The sequence below is a fragment of the Ailuropoda melanoleuca genome, chromosome 4 (genome assembly GCF_002007445.2).
Source record: "Ailuropoda melanoleuca isolate Jingjing chromosome 4, ASM200744v2, whole genome shotgun sequence".
NCBI classification, from domain to species: domain Eukaryota; kingdom Metazoa; phylum Chordata; class Mammalia; order Carnivora; family Ursidae; genus Ailuropoda; species Ailuropoda melanoleuca.
The window spans coordinates 15848986-15863208 of NC_048221.1; the positions used below are offsets into that span (position 1 = coordinate 15848986).

Below are 14223 nucleotides of genomic sequence, written 5' to 3' on the forward strand. Positions count from 1 at the left end.
GGATTCCTGGTCTGACTGGGGATAGAGCTTTGCTCAGCCCTTACGTCTTGCCTTTGGTCTAATGGGGTTCGGGGAGGGGTGGGGGAGGCATAAGTCCTTGGCATCCGTGACCTCTAGTCTGATAGGGGTATCTAGTCCCTAATCTCAGGGTCTGCTGGAGGAAAAAGCTTCTGTTTCAAGAAAGCCTTCAGGGTCCCCTGCCTGATGGGGGAGACATAGCCTTGGGAAGGAGGTGAGGGCTTTTCCAAGCTGGAGGAAGCCAAGGAGACCCTTTATAGAGCAGCCATGTGTTGAGTGCAGCTCCCTGTGGAGCGCTTGGCCCTGGAGGGGAGGTGCAGGCAGGGCAGGACCCAGGCCTCTGGGGTCTTACTTTGTCCCGGGTGATAACGGAGAGCCCGGAGAGCCGGCAAGGTCTCTGAGCAGGGGAGAGTCGTGGATGAGTCCTGGTAGGGAAGGAGGAGTATAAATTGGAAGAGGGCACATAGTTGGGAGAGCTGGGGGAGCTGCTGAATAACCCAGCAAGAGGTAAGGAGGGTGGCTGGGGTGGTTGGCCAGGAGCTTGCCCAGGACCTGGTAGGGCTGGGAGGGGAAGAGGGGGGGCCATTGCAGCCTCCCGGTCCTCTCTGTCCCCCATTCCTGCTGAGCAATGAAGGGGAGTCAAAGTGGCAGACCAGAATCAGAATTCTGGCACACGAGGCCAGAGGGAGAAGGCCCAGGAGGCAGGGCCAGGGAGAAGCAGAGTTCAGAGCCTGTGCAAGGAACAGAGAGGAGAAGGCAGCGAGACAGAAGGGCAAGAGACAGCAAGGTGCCCAGGAGAGCCCTTGAGGGCAGGTACCAGGGGACAGGATGGGAGAGGGAGGACAAGAGTCTTATCCTGAGGACCTAATAGGACACAGTCCCGAACCTGAAGGTCCAAGAGACAAGAAGACAGAGCCCTGTACCCCGATATTATCCCGTCTGTGCTGCTGACCAGAGGATGTGATCAAAAGGCTGGGCTGGAGTCAGATGTCAGCTCCAGTGTCCCTGTAAGGGGAGCCAGGCTGGCTTGAGCCCCACAGAGTGTACCTGGGCCCCTATTGGCTGCCCTGAGGCCTCAGGTGCAGAAACTGAGCTGGCCTGGGTGTGGCAGAAGGCTGAGGGTGGGGATCATGTCAGTTCTGAGCCAAGTACTCTTCCCCTTAGCCCCCAGGAGCACATCTTCTCCCTGCTCATCAAGGGAAATTACCTTTGGAGTCCATCTGCCTGCCATCTGCCTACAGCCTAAGCAAGGGCCTGGCTGAGCCCAGGGGATCCAGGGAAGCACCAGAAGGATGGGTAGGGCTAGCATCCACAGCTCCACCCAAGACAGCCTCTAAGGGCATCATTCTCCATCTGATGGAGGCCGGGGCTCCCAAGCTTTAGAGTTTAGACCTCCAGCAGTGCCCACCACACAGATGCCCGACTCTTACCTGTTACCCTCTACCCAAGATCCCTATTGGGGTGAGATCATAAGCTCAATTGCACCCGGAACAAGGCTAGAAGGAGAAGGTGTCAGAAGTGGGCTCTCAGCTGCCTGGGCTCAGAATCTGAGATCTCTTCTCTGGACCTGAGCGTCTTCCAGCCATACAGCCCAGCCGGACCGAGCACACGGAGCCTTAGGATCGGGAACCCCGCCACTGCCCAGACCCTGGCCCTCACTCTACAGACATGTGTCTGCCCACACATGTGTACTCCAACCACACGTATACCCTGCACCCACAAATATGTGCCCAGCCCCCCACACATGTGCCCTGAACCCACAGATGTGCCCGATCCCACACACATGTTCCTTGACCCCACATACATGTGCCTGACCCTGCAAATGGATCCAGGCCCCTGGGATGACGCTGAGGAGGGGTATCTTCTCGTCATGTTACCATTCTGATTGGGTAGAGAGAGCTTCCCAGAGAGCCCTGGAACCGCCCCCACTCAAGGTACAGACAGAGAAATTGAGGCCTGGAGGTAAGAAGTCGCCCAGCCCAGTGTACCCTGGTTAAGCAAAAAGAGCTGGGGAATCATGTACCAATCCCAAGCACAGAGATTACCTGGGACGTGCTGAAGGGCAGCCTTCTTTAGACAAGGAAGCACCTGACCTGTGGTAGGTGCCCAATCCATCCACACGGACCAGGGGAAAGACGGGATGGATGGTTGAGCTGTGAGTTGCCTTTCCTTCCCAGAGAGCCAGAAGAGACTCCACGTCTGTCCTTATTCGGTTAATCAGGAGACAGTGAATTCCCCAGATGCCCCAGGGTCCTCTCTCCCTCTGAACATTAACCACCACCCCCCATCCCCCAGCCAAACTTGGTGACAGAGGTAGGGTCATCTCCCTCTCAGCTCCTCAGGTTAGGGACAGGTCCTGCCCAGACCCACCAGGCAGGGTCTTGGTCCCTCAGTCCCCCAGGGCAGGGCCATGTCCCCTAGACTCCCAGGGCAAGGGGCCGTCCCCACTGGGATGGTGGGAGGTGACAGGCTGTGCTCTGCTCGGGCGTTGTTCCAGCCATGCTTACAATGTTTGGCCTCTAGGTGTCGCTGCCGCATTGCAGACTAATTATTTATCTGGTCCTGTACTGGGAGGACTCTGGCCTAGCCTCTGGTCAGAAGAGGTGACTCTGGCAGGGTAGGCAACTGTTGAGGTCACCCAGTGGGGGTTCTGGACAGGCAGCAGAGCCACGGGCCCTGAGTCCAGCTCTGCACACCACCCCACACTGAGAATGCTTGGGAGCAAAGTCCCCCAGGACAGTAGGGCCTTGCCTTGTCTCTGGCCTTGGTCCTGAGACCCCATCTGCTTGTGGGGCCCAGGACTGGAGCAGGTGGTGAGACCAGCAGGCTGCCCGAAGGGGACTTGAATCTGATTGGGACAAGCCATCCACCTTTGCCTCTTCAGGCCTTGGTGTCCCCAAGCATCCCCAGGCACCCCGGTACCCCAGGTCTCCCTGGCTCCATGGTCCTGGGGCTCTGCTTTCTTCTCTTGCTCTAAATCTGGAACCTCCCAAGGTCCAGGGCGTTGGCTGTGAATACCCAAGACACTTGATTCTAGGAGATTCTGGAACGCTCGGGCTGAGTCCTTGCTGAAACCTGGGCCTCTCTCGGCCCAGCCACAGCCCCTGGCCTCTGCCTGGCTTCACTTCCCTCTCTCCCGACCTGCAGCCCAGCACGGCCCCGCCCAAGCCCAAGCCGCCCCCGCTGACCAAGGAAACAGTGGTGTTCTGGGACATGCGCCTCTGGCACGTGGTGGGCATCTTCTCGCTCTTCGTGTTGTCCATCAGTGAGTAGCTGCTCCCCGCCCTCCCCCCACGCCGCTGCAGGAGCACAGCACCCCCTGCCTCCTGTCCCCCCCTCCCCCGCCAGCACCACCCCCCAGGGGCTCAGAGCAGCAATTCCGGGCAGTGCAAGCAGGCCAGTCGCCCGCAGGAGGCCCACTGTGGTTTCTGGCACCCCCTGATCTACACAAAGTCCCTGTGGAGGACTGACGGGCTGGTGGTGACCTGAAGTATTCTGCCCAACTGGGACACAGCCACATGGCAATTACGGTAATTATAGGGGACTCCACTGAACCAGGATGAGGACGTGTCATTTTTCCCTATCGCTGGCCTCCTGATGCTTTTCCTGCAGTTTGGCCCGCTTAAAGAGCCCACGCCCAGAGGCCCCAGCAAGGCCATCCTTGGCCGCAGCTCAGCCTAGAGGCTCCCCAGACACCCGGCAAATGTGGCTCCCAGGCTGCAGACCGTGCCTTGTCAACTCCTGTTCCCCTGGAATGACTCACACCACCCTCAATTAAAAGCAGGAGACCCCTTCTTCTCCTGGGACTGGGAGTTGCTGGAGCAAACTCACAACAGAAATGGGCTTGGCATGCTCCTTTCAGCCCTTCCAGAGCAGGGGTCTGCAACTGGGGAAAGGCGGGGCAGAGAAATGCCAACAGATGGGGGGAGGCCACTGGGGTACAATGTAGAGTCTGACTAAGGTTCCTACACACGAAAGGATCGGGGGAGACGCAGGCAAGGAAGGGAAAGAAAACCCCACTCCCCCTGCACAAGCTTGCTAGAGGAGGGACCTCTTGGCTGTACCTCATGGGAGGACGCGTGAGGTTTTGCCAGGTGGGCAGCTGGAAAAGCATTCCAGGCAGAGAAGATGGGGTAGGCAGAGGTGGGAGGAAACAGCCCCCATGCAAGGTCTCCGATAACCCCTCTAGCATTTTCACTGTGTGCACCCCCGGTCCGGGTAGCGAGGGCGGCATTTAAGTTCTAGCTGGAGCTGTCCCAGGATGAGGTCCCCCTGGAGGGCAGCGCCCCGGCGGATGGCCCACCCAGATGTAAGGACTCCAAGGGAGACAAGGACATCTGACTTGCATGTGCCTCTCTTGGCACCAGAAAGGGCCTCCTTGTGGGAAAATATCCACACCCCACCATCACCGTTTCTTCAGGGCTGGGGTGGGAGCGGGATCCGAACAAGAGGCCGCATTTCACTCCTAGCCAAGGCAAGGACTTGTCAGGTCTCTCGGTGGAGGCCCTGCTGACAGCCGGTTGTGGCTGCAGCCCCAGCCCATGTGTCCAGAGAGGGAACCGTGGCCCTTCTCCCCCTCCCCCTGCACGCCCCCTNGAGCAGCTCTGGGGCACTCCAGGGAGCAGGAGTGAGGACACCAAGGGGCCTCTAAACACAGAATGGCCTCTCCCGGCTCTGCTTGGCCCCAGACGGTGGCGGTGCCTAGGGCCACACAAGACAGTTGCAGTGTCTGACCCAAAGAGGCCCTTGGACCTGAAGCCCGCAGACCAGCTCCTACGCCTCACCCTGCTTTCTAGAAAAGAGTAAGGGAGAGTCCCAAGGCCTCTGAGCAGCTGGTCCCCACTCGCCACCTTCCGTGCAGGGCCCTAGGGAGTAGGGATGGCACAGCTGCATCTCCTGGGGACGAAGCCTCTTTCCTGCCACCCAGTCCTCTTGGGCTTACGTGGCATCTCTGTCCGTGGCGTGTCACCCCAGAACCTTGTGCAGAGGGGCTGGGCTTGGATGGGGCGCCTCTGGAGGTCCGTCCAGCCTGGGGACTCACATTCCAAGCCCCTGTCTGGGCCCTGGAACTCCAACCTAGACACGTTGGTTGTTTTTTTTTTCCTTCTTTGATGAGAAGTGACCCTGCCAGGCTGGGTGGGGCAGGCCTAGAGCGAGGGGCGGTGTCTGCGCCTCTCTCCAGGTGCCCATAGCTGAGCTCCCTTCGAAGCCCAGGCCTCTGTGGAGAGCCTGAGTAAGCACGGTGAGAGGACATGCCTGGCGGGGGGGCTGGAAGAGGTGGCCCAAGCCAGTAGGATCGGGGCCATAGGCATACATACCCGGGGCCTGGAGAAGACCAGAACCTAGCTCTTTGGGTAAGAAAGGCTTGCTGTTTGCCCCTGGACAGCACTGAACAGTCAGACCTACTGCTGGGGTCTCATGCAGCACCCCCAGCTCCCCCATCCATCTATTTGGTTCTGTCCTCAGGAGCAAAGGCTTTGAGACCATCTCATGCATTCACTCATTCATTCATTCATTCTTTTTTTCATTCTGGGAATCTGGGTGAAACATAGGCCACAGAAGATTTGGCTGAAGGGGTTGCACAAGCTGACCCCATAATGTGCTCCAGCCCCGGCTACGTGGGTCTGATCCATCTTCCCTAAAATAGGCCTGGCTTGTCCTGCTTGGCCGTCCTGCCCCCAGGAGTCTGCCAGGAAGTTAAGTCTTGTCAACCGACTTATAATAGGAAGCAGCCCGGTCCCCTCCCCTGAGGCCGGGGCCAAGGTGGTCAGACTGTGGGGCCTTAGAAAAATAAACTCAGTCCAGCCCGGTCCTGGCAGCCCTGCCCTGCCCTGTCTGTCACTAGACAGGCCAGCTCCGCTCCCTGGCCCAGCTCGCGTGGGCGCAGCTGCCTTCAGCCAGAAAACCGCTCCTGGAGTTGACTGTCTGAGGTGAACGCCCCAGGGCAGGGGCTGTGCCCTCTGGTGGGCCCTCGAGGCCGGGAGAAGCCCCGGCTTGTCCTCAGGGAGGTCGAGGAGCACACAGCCACGGCCTCCAGTGTCTGAGGTCCTCTCAGGGGCCTGGGAAGGAAGCACCAGGAGCCAAGAGGCCCGGGTGGGAACACGGGACAGCCTCGGGGCGGCTGTCGATTGAGTCACCGGTGCAGGCCTCTGCCCTGCCCTCCAGGGGCCTCGGTTTAGTCCGAAGGCGAGACCAGCAGCAGGACTTAGGGGCCAGTGCAGAATGAAAGTATGAAACCCAGAAATCGTTAAGAGCAGCGACATCAGCGCATTCAGCCCAGCGCCAGGCCCTTCTGAGAGCGGCCCCTGGGTGTCTGCCTGAAAAGACAGTCGGCCCCGCTCAGAAAAGAGATCGTGTCAAGGATCCAGAGCCCACAGGGGTCCTGTCTAAACGCAGAGCCTTCTGCCAGCGGCTCCTGGGTGAGACGCACGTAGGCAGGTGAGGGCAGGTCTGAAATGCGGGGACTGTTCCTGGGTGTCTGAGCGCCAGCCTCGGCCAAGCCTGCTCTGTGCCCCCCACAGTCATCACGCTCTGCTGCGTCTTCAACTGCCGCGTGCCCCGGACCCGGAAAGAGATCGAAGCCCGTTACCTGCAGCGGAAGGCAGCCAAGATGTACACGGACAAACTGGAGACAGTGCCCCCCCTCAACGAGCTCACAGAGATCCCCGGAGGTGAGCAGGCCGGGGCCCCCCGCCCCCCTCCGCCGCCTGTCCCGGCTGACCCAGCCACTTCCTCCATCCTGCCACCCAGAGTGGCCCCGCTCCTCCCCTCTGCCCGCGTTAGGTTCTGGCGTCTAGAGCCCAGAGCCCGAAATGGGCCCGAGTAGGCAGGTAACACAAGGAGCTCTTCTGCAGGTGGGAGAGGTTTGGAAGGAAGCAGCAAAGGGCTGGGTGTGGGAGGCTCTGGTGTGGACCCTAGGACCCCCTGCCTCACTCCTGCCACCCACCTCTCCTCTAACCCACAGAGGATAAGAAGAAGAAGAAGAAGAAGGACAGTGTGGACACAGTGGCCATCAAGGTAGAGGAGGATGAGAAGAATGAGGCCAAGAAGAAGAAAGGGGAGAAATAAGGAGGGCTTCCTGGAGGTGGCAGCTGGGGCTGGCTAGCCCTGGGGTTCAAGTCCTGGCCAGGGTCCAGGCATCTTGGATTCCAAGCTCGTCCATGGACCATAGAGGTTGCAGAACACCCTCTTCTTGGCTCTGAGGGGGCTGCTGAGGCCCCATCCTGACAGCCCACTGGACAGGGACCAGACTGCACCTAGTGTCCTGCCTCCCAGCCTGGACTCCGTTCCTTTCACCTCACCCCCATGGCCGCTCAGCAAAGGCGGTCTTGCGCCGCTGTCCCCCTGCAGATCCGGAGTGGAGTGGCCTCACACCGCCCGAGACATGCCTCTGTCCCTTCTGCCAGGAACAGTAGTGGCTCTACGGGGGTGACGGGACGTGGCTTGCCTCTTGGAAGGAGATGGCTGAACTGGACGGGCTGGCGTGTGAGGCCACACCCAGGCTGGCCACGAGGAAGACAAGGGTCACTAGGGGAAGCTGTGGCAGCACGAGGCTCTCAGACTTCTCTAGACAGCAGCCCTGGTGGCCAGGGAACTCCTCCAGGCCCAGCAGGTGTCAGGGCCGGGGAGATGAATAGAGCCAAAGGCAGGCGAACTCAAGCCCAGCAGACACCACATGCCAGGCAGCCGCACTGGAGCTGAGGCCGAGGGCAGGCCGAGCTCGAGGCCTGGGGGTTCAGGGCTGGGGGCTGCAGCGGTGGGTTGGGGGTGCAGAAGGCTGAGGCCAGGAGGGCAAAGGGAGAAGGGAAGGAAGCTGGTAGCCAGGCCCCATCTTGGGGACCCAGAGAGTCCTGGAGAAGCCAAGAGGAGCGTTGGGCTGAGCCGGCGGTCCTTTCTAGGTGGTGGGGGCTGTCAGGGCCCTAGGGGGTCACCGCAGAGGGCCTTCCGCCCACTGAGCAGAACGACACACAGCTTCCTCTACCACGTCGACCGTAGCGCCTCAGAGAATCACTTCTGACCAGAGGGTGAAGGCCCAACTCCCCCCTGAGACGAAATCTTCGGGGAGGGGACCTGCAGAGGGGTTTCCAGATGGTGGCAGACCTCTTCGGGGATGCACACATCTGGGCCTGGAAACTAAGCAGACACAGGAGGTTCCTGGCGGGGGGGCGGGGGCTTGGCAGCCCGCGGAGATGTGTAAATAAAGCTGAGTGCCTTCTCGGACCCCTGAGGATGTCCTGTCCCTGGAGCATAGATGTGGAGGGTGACGCCGCTGTGACAGGTGGCACCCGCCAAGCAGAAGCGCCCTCCCCTGACTTTTCTCCCAGCCTGAACTGGGAGGAGCCGGAGGGAGAGGCGGTGGCCAAGATGCAGAGGGCAGCGGCAGCCTCGCTGGGCATTGAGACCTGGGAGGGAGCCCCCCTCTCCACCCCGCTCCCCTCCACTCTGTGGCCTGCAGTAGGCCTTCCATGGCCTGACCCCGGCGCTGGGGACACAAGAGGGGTCGAGTCTGGATCCTGACCCGGAGCTGGATCACCGTGATACAAGGAGGGGGATCCAGGCGACATGGGTCATGGAGCCTCGGGCGGGCAGAGAAACGGCGGAGGCCCTGCTGGGGGCTCTGAGTGCTCACCCTGCCAGGTAGGAACCCGGACTCTGGCCTCACGGTCCAGCCTGTGGGCTTCTCACGCAGAAGGTTAAGGTTGTGGCAAAGGTCACGCTACGCATACAGGCCAGAGTGCTCCTGTGTGGCCCAGAGGGGCAGGGGCCCCCTGAAGTCCAACAGAGAAGCAGCTGGTAAAGCCTGGGGGAAGTCCAGGCCTGGGCTGAATCGGCCCTGCTCCCTGGCTTCTGACCTGGGGCCTCTACTATTTTCTGGACAGGCCTGGCTGCTGATGGATAATGTGTGATCCCAGTGGGCACCTGCCTGAGGTTCTGGGCAGGGTGCAGGGCTGGAAGGTCAAAGTTCACAACAGTGCTGCAGGGCAATGAAGGGTGTGTTCCAGCCACTGGCCGGGAGACAGGCCGAAGTCAAGGAGAGCCTGACTCCCACTAAAGCATCACAGAAAACACACTCCTCTCCCCAGCCCAGACAGAACTGCCCTTCACCCCAGCCTCACACTGTGTCCCAGCAGACCAGCTTCAGCCTGGATGGTACATTCTAGACCCCAGTATCATCCCTATACACTCCCTCCACTTTCTGCGGGAGTCACCCCAAACCTAGAGATGGAGGCAGACCAGGCAGCTCTGTACCTTTCAGTAGAGACAGTCCGGAGTCCCCCCTCCCGCCCCCATCTGGCTCGCTCACCTCCCACTCAAGCAGGCCCAGAAAGGAGGCAGCTTGGGCAAGAGAAGCGTTTAATTGAGCACCTCATCTCTGCCCTGCCCTGCCCTGCCCTGCGGGGCTGGAAGAGCAACCCCCGCAGCATTCTGGGCACAGAGGGTGAGGATGGCAACCCCAGGGGGCAGCACAAGGGTGTCAGAGGGCAGCAAGGAGGCCGAGGGGCAGCGGTAGCAGCAGGAGCAGGGCCCTGGATGGGGCTGGCAGGGCCTGCCCATTGACACGTTCCCAGATCCAGCGCTGGTAGGCGGCAACCTGCAGGTAGATGGGCGGGGCCTCGCTCTTCCCGCAGCCTGGGCCCCAGCTCACCAGTCCCACCAGGTACCACGTGGTGTCCACAGAACAGGCCAAGGGCTCTCCGCTTATCTCCTGTGGGGAGGGGTGTGGAACAAAAAGGGTCAGGGGGGCCGAGTGTGGCCGGAGGGGGACATGCCCCAGCTCAAGGACAAAGCAGGGTGCCCTCACACCACCTCTCTCTCACCAACCCAGGGGGTCACCTAGCTGAGAGGGGCCCTTGAGGTCCAGACCCAGGAGACCTCCCTCAGAGGGGCTCATCTCCCCTCTCTCATGCCAGGCTCCCAGCCCCCTTCTTCCCACCGCCCCCACTTCTCTCTCATCTCCCATCTTCCTCTCCCATCTCTCCCTCCATCCTCCCCTCCCCTCCCCATTGAGCCAGGCTGCCCTGCACGCCCCCGCCCCCCGCACCATCCCAGGCGCCCCTGGAGGTGAGGGGGCAAGGAGGGAGGTGCTCACATAGCAGAACGCCTCCCTGTCCAGGTCCTCCGCACAGATCATCCGGGAGTCCACGACCTGAACCAGAGAGGGGATTTTGGAGACCTTGTGGTATAACTTGTCACACTCCTTGTTGTTCAGGATGACGACTCCCTTCTCGTGAATGGTCCGGAACTGGGGCCACACGCCTGTGGGGACAGGTCCCCCACCATTCAGGCGTGGCGCTCTCCCTGCCACCAGCCCAGTGGCTGTCCTCTCTGTTCCTGGCCTGCTCCTCAGGCCTCTGAAGAGCCCCTCCTCGAGATTTTGGAGCAGGCTGCCCTCAGCCCGGCCTTGCTGGGCCTGGCCTCACCCGTAACAGAGTCCGATCCACGGGGTCTGTTCCTACCTTGGCAGCTTGGCTTCTGCCCTTCCATCTCAGAGGCCTGCCCAGCCCCTCTCAGGTCCAAATCCCTCCGTCAAGCCTTCCCCAAAGGCCTCCTCCACCCTAGCTAGCCCAGACCCCCCTCTATGGGCCCCAGGCACTGCGTCCTCCCCTCCTCTCCTCCCTCTCTCCTGTGTGACTCTGTCTCTAGCTGGAGCCCCTGGAGGACAGACTTCCAACCATCCCCAGCCATTCCCCAGACAGGCCATGGCAGGAAAGACCAACAGCCATCCCCACCCCCAGGCTGGAGCCGCTGCGGGCTGCTTTTAGGCAAGACGGCTCTGTGAAGCCAAAAGGAAGAGCACCTGTCTTGTGAAAAAGAGGGGCTCCCTGAATGGACTGGACCTTCCTAAAACTCGTGAGGAAATGCCCCCTGGATGGGCCTGCGATGACACTCCTGCTTTTGGGCCTTGCTCCATCCCTGGGGCTGATAAAGGGCTTGAGGTCCACTGGGGGCAGGGGGCTCCCAAACTCAGGGTGCAGACTGCCCTGAGCCTACCATGTGGGGTCTTTGGGGGAACTTCTTACAGTCACAGAACCCTGCTCTTCCCACTGCAAGATGTTCTGCTTGAAATCCTGGACGTCCTGGGATTGCGTGCACACAGCAAGCTATTACGCTGTGCCCCTCTGCCTTCCAGAAAGTCCTGTGTACAGGCCCTGGCCTGAAGCTGAGGGCTCATGGGAATCTGGGACCCCTAAGGCTTGGACGGCCAAGACACACTCACTGCCACGACCCCCAAGGGGAGGGAGACCAGGGCCAGACAGGAAGATGTCTCAGAAACAGCTGTCCATGGGAGACCCCGGACTGCACCCGGGGCCTCCCCCCCACCCTCCCACCCGGTCTGGGGAGGCTGTGACTCACCGTCAAACCTGGGGAGTCCCCAGCCTGTTACGGTGCAGAGGGCGCCGTCCTTCACCTCGAAGTCCAAGCCGGGCAGGCAGATAGGCCAGACATACTTGTTGTACTTAAGCGGCCACATGAGCTTGAGGAGGGCAATGTCGTGGGCCCGGCCCACCCAGGACCAGTACCGATGGGACCGGTACCGTTTGTTCAAGATGACCTGGGGTGCCGGGACGTCGGAGGTAGTCGGAGACATCTGGTCAATCCTTGGGCTCCCCACCCGCACTGAATAGGTAAAATTATCCCTAGGGGAAGCACGAGGGGAGTCCGTCATCACTCCAGGCACCCCCACCCCAGCCTCCACCCCACTGTTGCACTCCGAGTCAATCCAGGCAGGCCACCCACCTACTTCAAGCTCCCTCATCCCGAGCCCCTCTCTCCCAACAGATGTGAACAGGGCCCTGCACACGCACTGTGTGGTCCCGCCTTTCCAACAACCCTTTACTTTACGGGGAGGAAAACCAAGGCTCAGAGAAGTCCAGCAAACAGCTCAAGGCTGCACAGCTAGGAAGTGGCAGAGCTGGGACATGGACCCAGTCTTCTCTGGTTCCAAACTCTGGACTCTGTCTGGCACCTCATGCCAGGCCCTGGAAGTGACAGAGGCCAGCACAGTCCATCAGCCATGGTCTTGCCCTCCAGCCTCCTTTCCCAGCATGGCCCTCAAGTCTCCTGGTCGGCCTTTACGCTGGGAGCACGCTTTTCCACAGCAGCGCAGATGCTGCCCTCAGGCCACTGCCCTGGCCCCGGCACATGAGCGTGCCCTCTTTCTTGTCCCCACACTGCCCAAACTCCCCTGTGAGCACCTGTCTTCTCATCTATCTTCCCCAGCAACCCAAGAGGAGTGATGTGCTCCTTCTCTGCCCCTACAGCCCAGCCCAGGGCCTGGCTTCAAAGGAGTGTGAAAGGCTGAGGGTCAAAGGAAGGAAAGAATGAGTAAGCGAAGCAAAGGGTGTGGAATGAAAGAATTAGGATTGTCTTTCTGTGGCTAGGAAGAAGGAGGCCTGACCAGTGGCTTCCAAGCCCCCGTCGCCTATCGGCAGCACGACTGCTGAAGACTGGGGAGCCAGGTGAGGGAGCAAGCGCCTAGCTCTGGGGGTGGGGGGGGAAGGACTGAGCAGGACTCAGCCTCCACCTGCTGAGAGCGGAAGGGAGGTTGGGGCTGGGACCACAGCGCTCTGCAGAGGGCGCAGCTGCTGCTGGAAGGACCAGCTGGCAGGATGAGCTCCCGACAACTTTCCACCCGCCCGCCCAGGCCCCAACTCACTGGATCACGCAGTGGGCAGCCGTCAGCACCCACCGGGAGGCAATGAGGGTGCCTGCACAGACATGGGTGCCGTTGGCCTGCACGCTGACCATCCACGGCCACCGCCGAGCCATGGCCTCTGGGTTCCTGAGGGTGGGGTCCTGCTCATGGGAAGAGCCGCAGGCTGAGGAGGAAGGTGAGAGCTTGATGCGGGGTGGGGCCTTGCAGCCCCATCGCAAGGCGCCTTCCCTCGCCCTCCCCTCAGTCCCGTCTCCTGCCCCTCCGGCTGTGGCCCACACCCCTGCAGCGATTCTCTCTGCCCACTGGGATTTCTCTTTTTCCACATGAAGTCTGCAGCCTCTAAAGGGCCTCAGCGCTCCCCAGGTATCCCTCCCCCTGCTCCCACAGCCCAGGGCCCTAGAGCATTCCCAGCCACCAGCCTGGGACAGCACCAGCCCTGGGCTCTAACCAGATCCTTCAGAAGCTCATTCATGTTTCCATCTGCCCCACCCCCCGACTTCGGCCAAGGCAGACCCCTCTCCCTCCTCTGGGAACCCTCCTGTGATGCAGTGAGACGACCCAAGAGAAAAATGGGCCGTGGGCAGGAACAGACATATCCCAAGGGTGACATCCCAGCAGTGAGCCCACACCAAAGCTGCCGAGCGCCGGCAGTTCTCAGGGAAGGGCAGACTTGCAGCAGCACAGGGAGGCTCCGCTCCACGCACCTGCCGGGCAAAATTCAGTAGCCCTGACCCCAAGTATGGGTGAGGGCTCCCAGCTGGAAGAAGTGTCTGCGGGTGCAGCCACTTTGGGAAAGTTCTCAGACTGAAGATGCACGTATCCAACCTCACAGCAGCCCACCCCCAGTGCTTCCCAGGGGGGTTAGCAGAGTGTGAGATCAGTGCGCATGCGCCACCGCCAGCACGTGTCAAGCCCCACACAGGAGAGGGGGTGTCTGCGTGCACTAGGTCGTGTGTGAGAGGCTTTCTGTGGCAGCTAAATTGTGGGCACTGAGTTCCAGGATAAGAACTCGTTCAACATGGGTCTTCGTTCAACATGCTAGAGAGCCACTGCTAGGCAGAAGGTGGGGGGCCCCCCGAGACACCCACAGGGAGGCCCCCTGAAAGCCATGCTGGATATCCCCTAAGTCCTTGGCTGGGAGCCTGGTTCAGTTCAGGGAGGCGGAAACATGCAGCCCACCCCAGACCTCTTCTCACGCCTCCCTGCCCCTTCCTCCTCCGTCCCCCCCTCGGTCCCCAGGGGTCAGAGGTCCTTCAGACTGCTCCCCATCCTCCTCCCCCAGGGAGTCCATGGTACTCACTGAGAAAGCCGGCGTCGCCGTTAGCAGCAGACACGGTCTGGGTCTGGAGGGTCACGGGCTGCGACGGGTCGGTGGGGGACTGGCGGGGGAGGCGAGGCCCGTCTGAGGGACAGGTGGCCCTGGGCGCACACGGGACCCCAGGGTCGACGGAAGCAGGCTGAGACGGTGCCCCTGGCGCTTGGCCCGCCAGGCAGCCTGCGGAAGGACGCAGAGGGGGTCAGACGAGGCCCGACGAGAGCCTGGGGTT

The 14223-nt window shown here is 61.1% G+C and overlaps 2 protein-coding genes across 3 annotated transcripts in view; one reads left to right on the forward strand and one right to left on the reverse strand.

The window, feature by feature from the left end:
* The first annotated feature begins 86 nt into the window (after positions 1-86).
* TMIE (transmembrane inner ear) lies at positions 87-8211 on the forward strand. Of its 2 annotated transcripts, none has more exons than XM_034658199.1 (4): positions 87-525; positions 3166-3283; positions 6540-6689; positions 6983-8211. In XM_034658199.1, the coding sequence occupies exons 2-4, from the start codon at positions 3232-3234 to the stop codon at positions 7084-7086; spliced, it is 306 nt and encodes a 101-aa protein (XP_034514090.1). In that variant the 5' UTR covers positions 87-525; positions 3166-3231; the 3' UTR covers positions 7087-8211. The 2 variants fall into 2 exon arrangements, with proteins under 2 accessions (XP_034514090.1, XP_034514091.1); XM_034658200.1 differs by lacking the exon at positions 87-525 and adding an exon at positions 2315-2331.
* Positions 8212-9421: 1210 nt separating this feature from the next.
* The window catches only part of PRSS50 (serine protease 50), a 6217-nt gene continuing 1415 nt past the window's right edge, over positions 9422-14223 (reverse strand). The window contains exons 2-6 of the mRNA XM_002912836.3: positions 13977-14171; positions 12677-12839; positions 11374-11657; positions 10109-10275; positions 9422-9724 (exon numbers count right to left, since the gene is read on the reverse strand). Of these exons, the coding sequence (XP_002912882.1) occupies positions 9494-9724; positions 10109-10275; positions 11374-11657; positions 12677-12839; positions 13977-14171 (1040 nt within the window). The 3' untranslated portion in view covers positions 9422-9493. The remainder of the gene's footprint in view (positions 9725-10108; positions 10276-11373; positions 11658-12676; positions 12840-13976; positions 14172-14223) is intronic.

Coding starts and splice junctions, on each gene's coding strand:
- TMIE (XM_034658199.1), top strand. CDS start 3,232: ATGCGCCTCTGGCACGTGGTGGGCATCTTCTCGCTCTTCGTGTTGTCC. Junction 3,284..6,539: donor GCTCTTCGTGTTGTCCATCA/GTGAGTAGCTGC, acceptor TGCCCCCCACAG/TCATCACGCTCTGCTGCGTC. Junction 6,690..6,982: donor GCTCACAGAGATCCCCGGAG/GTGAGCAGGCCG, acceptor TCTAACCCACAG/AGGATAAGAAGAAGAAGAAG.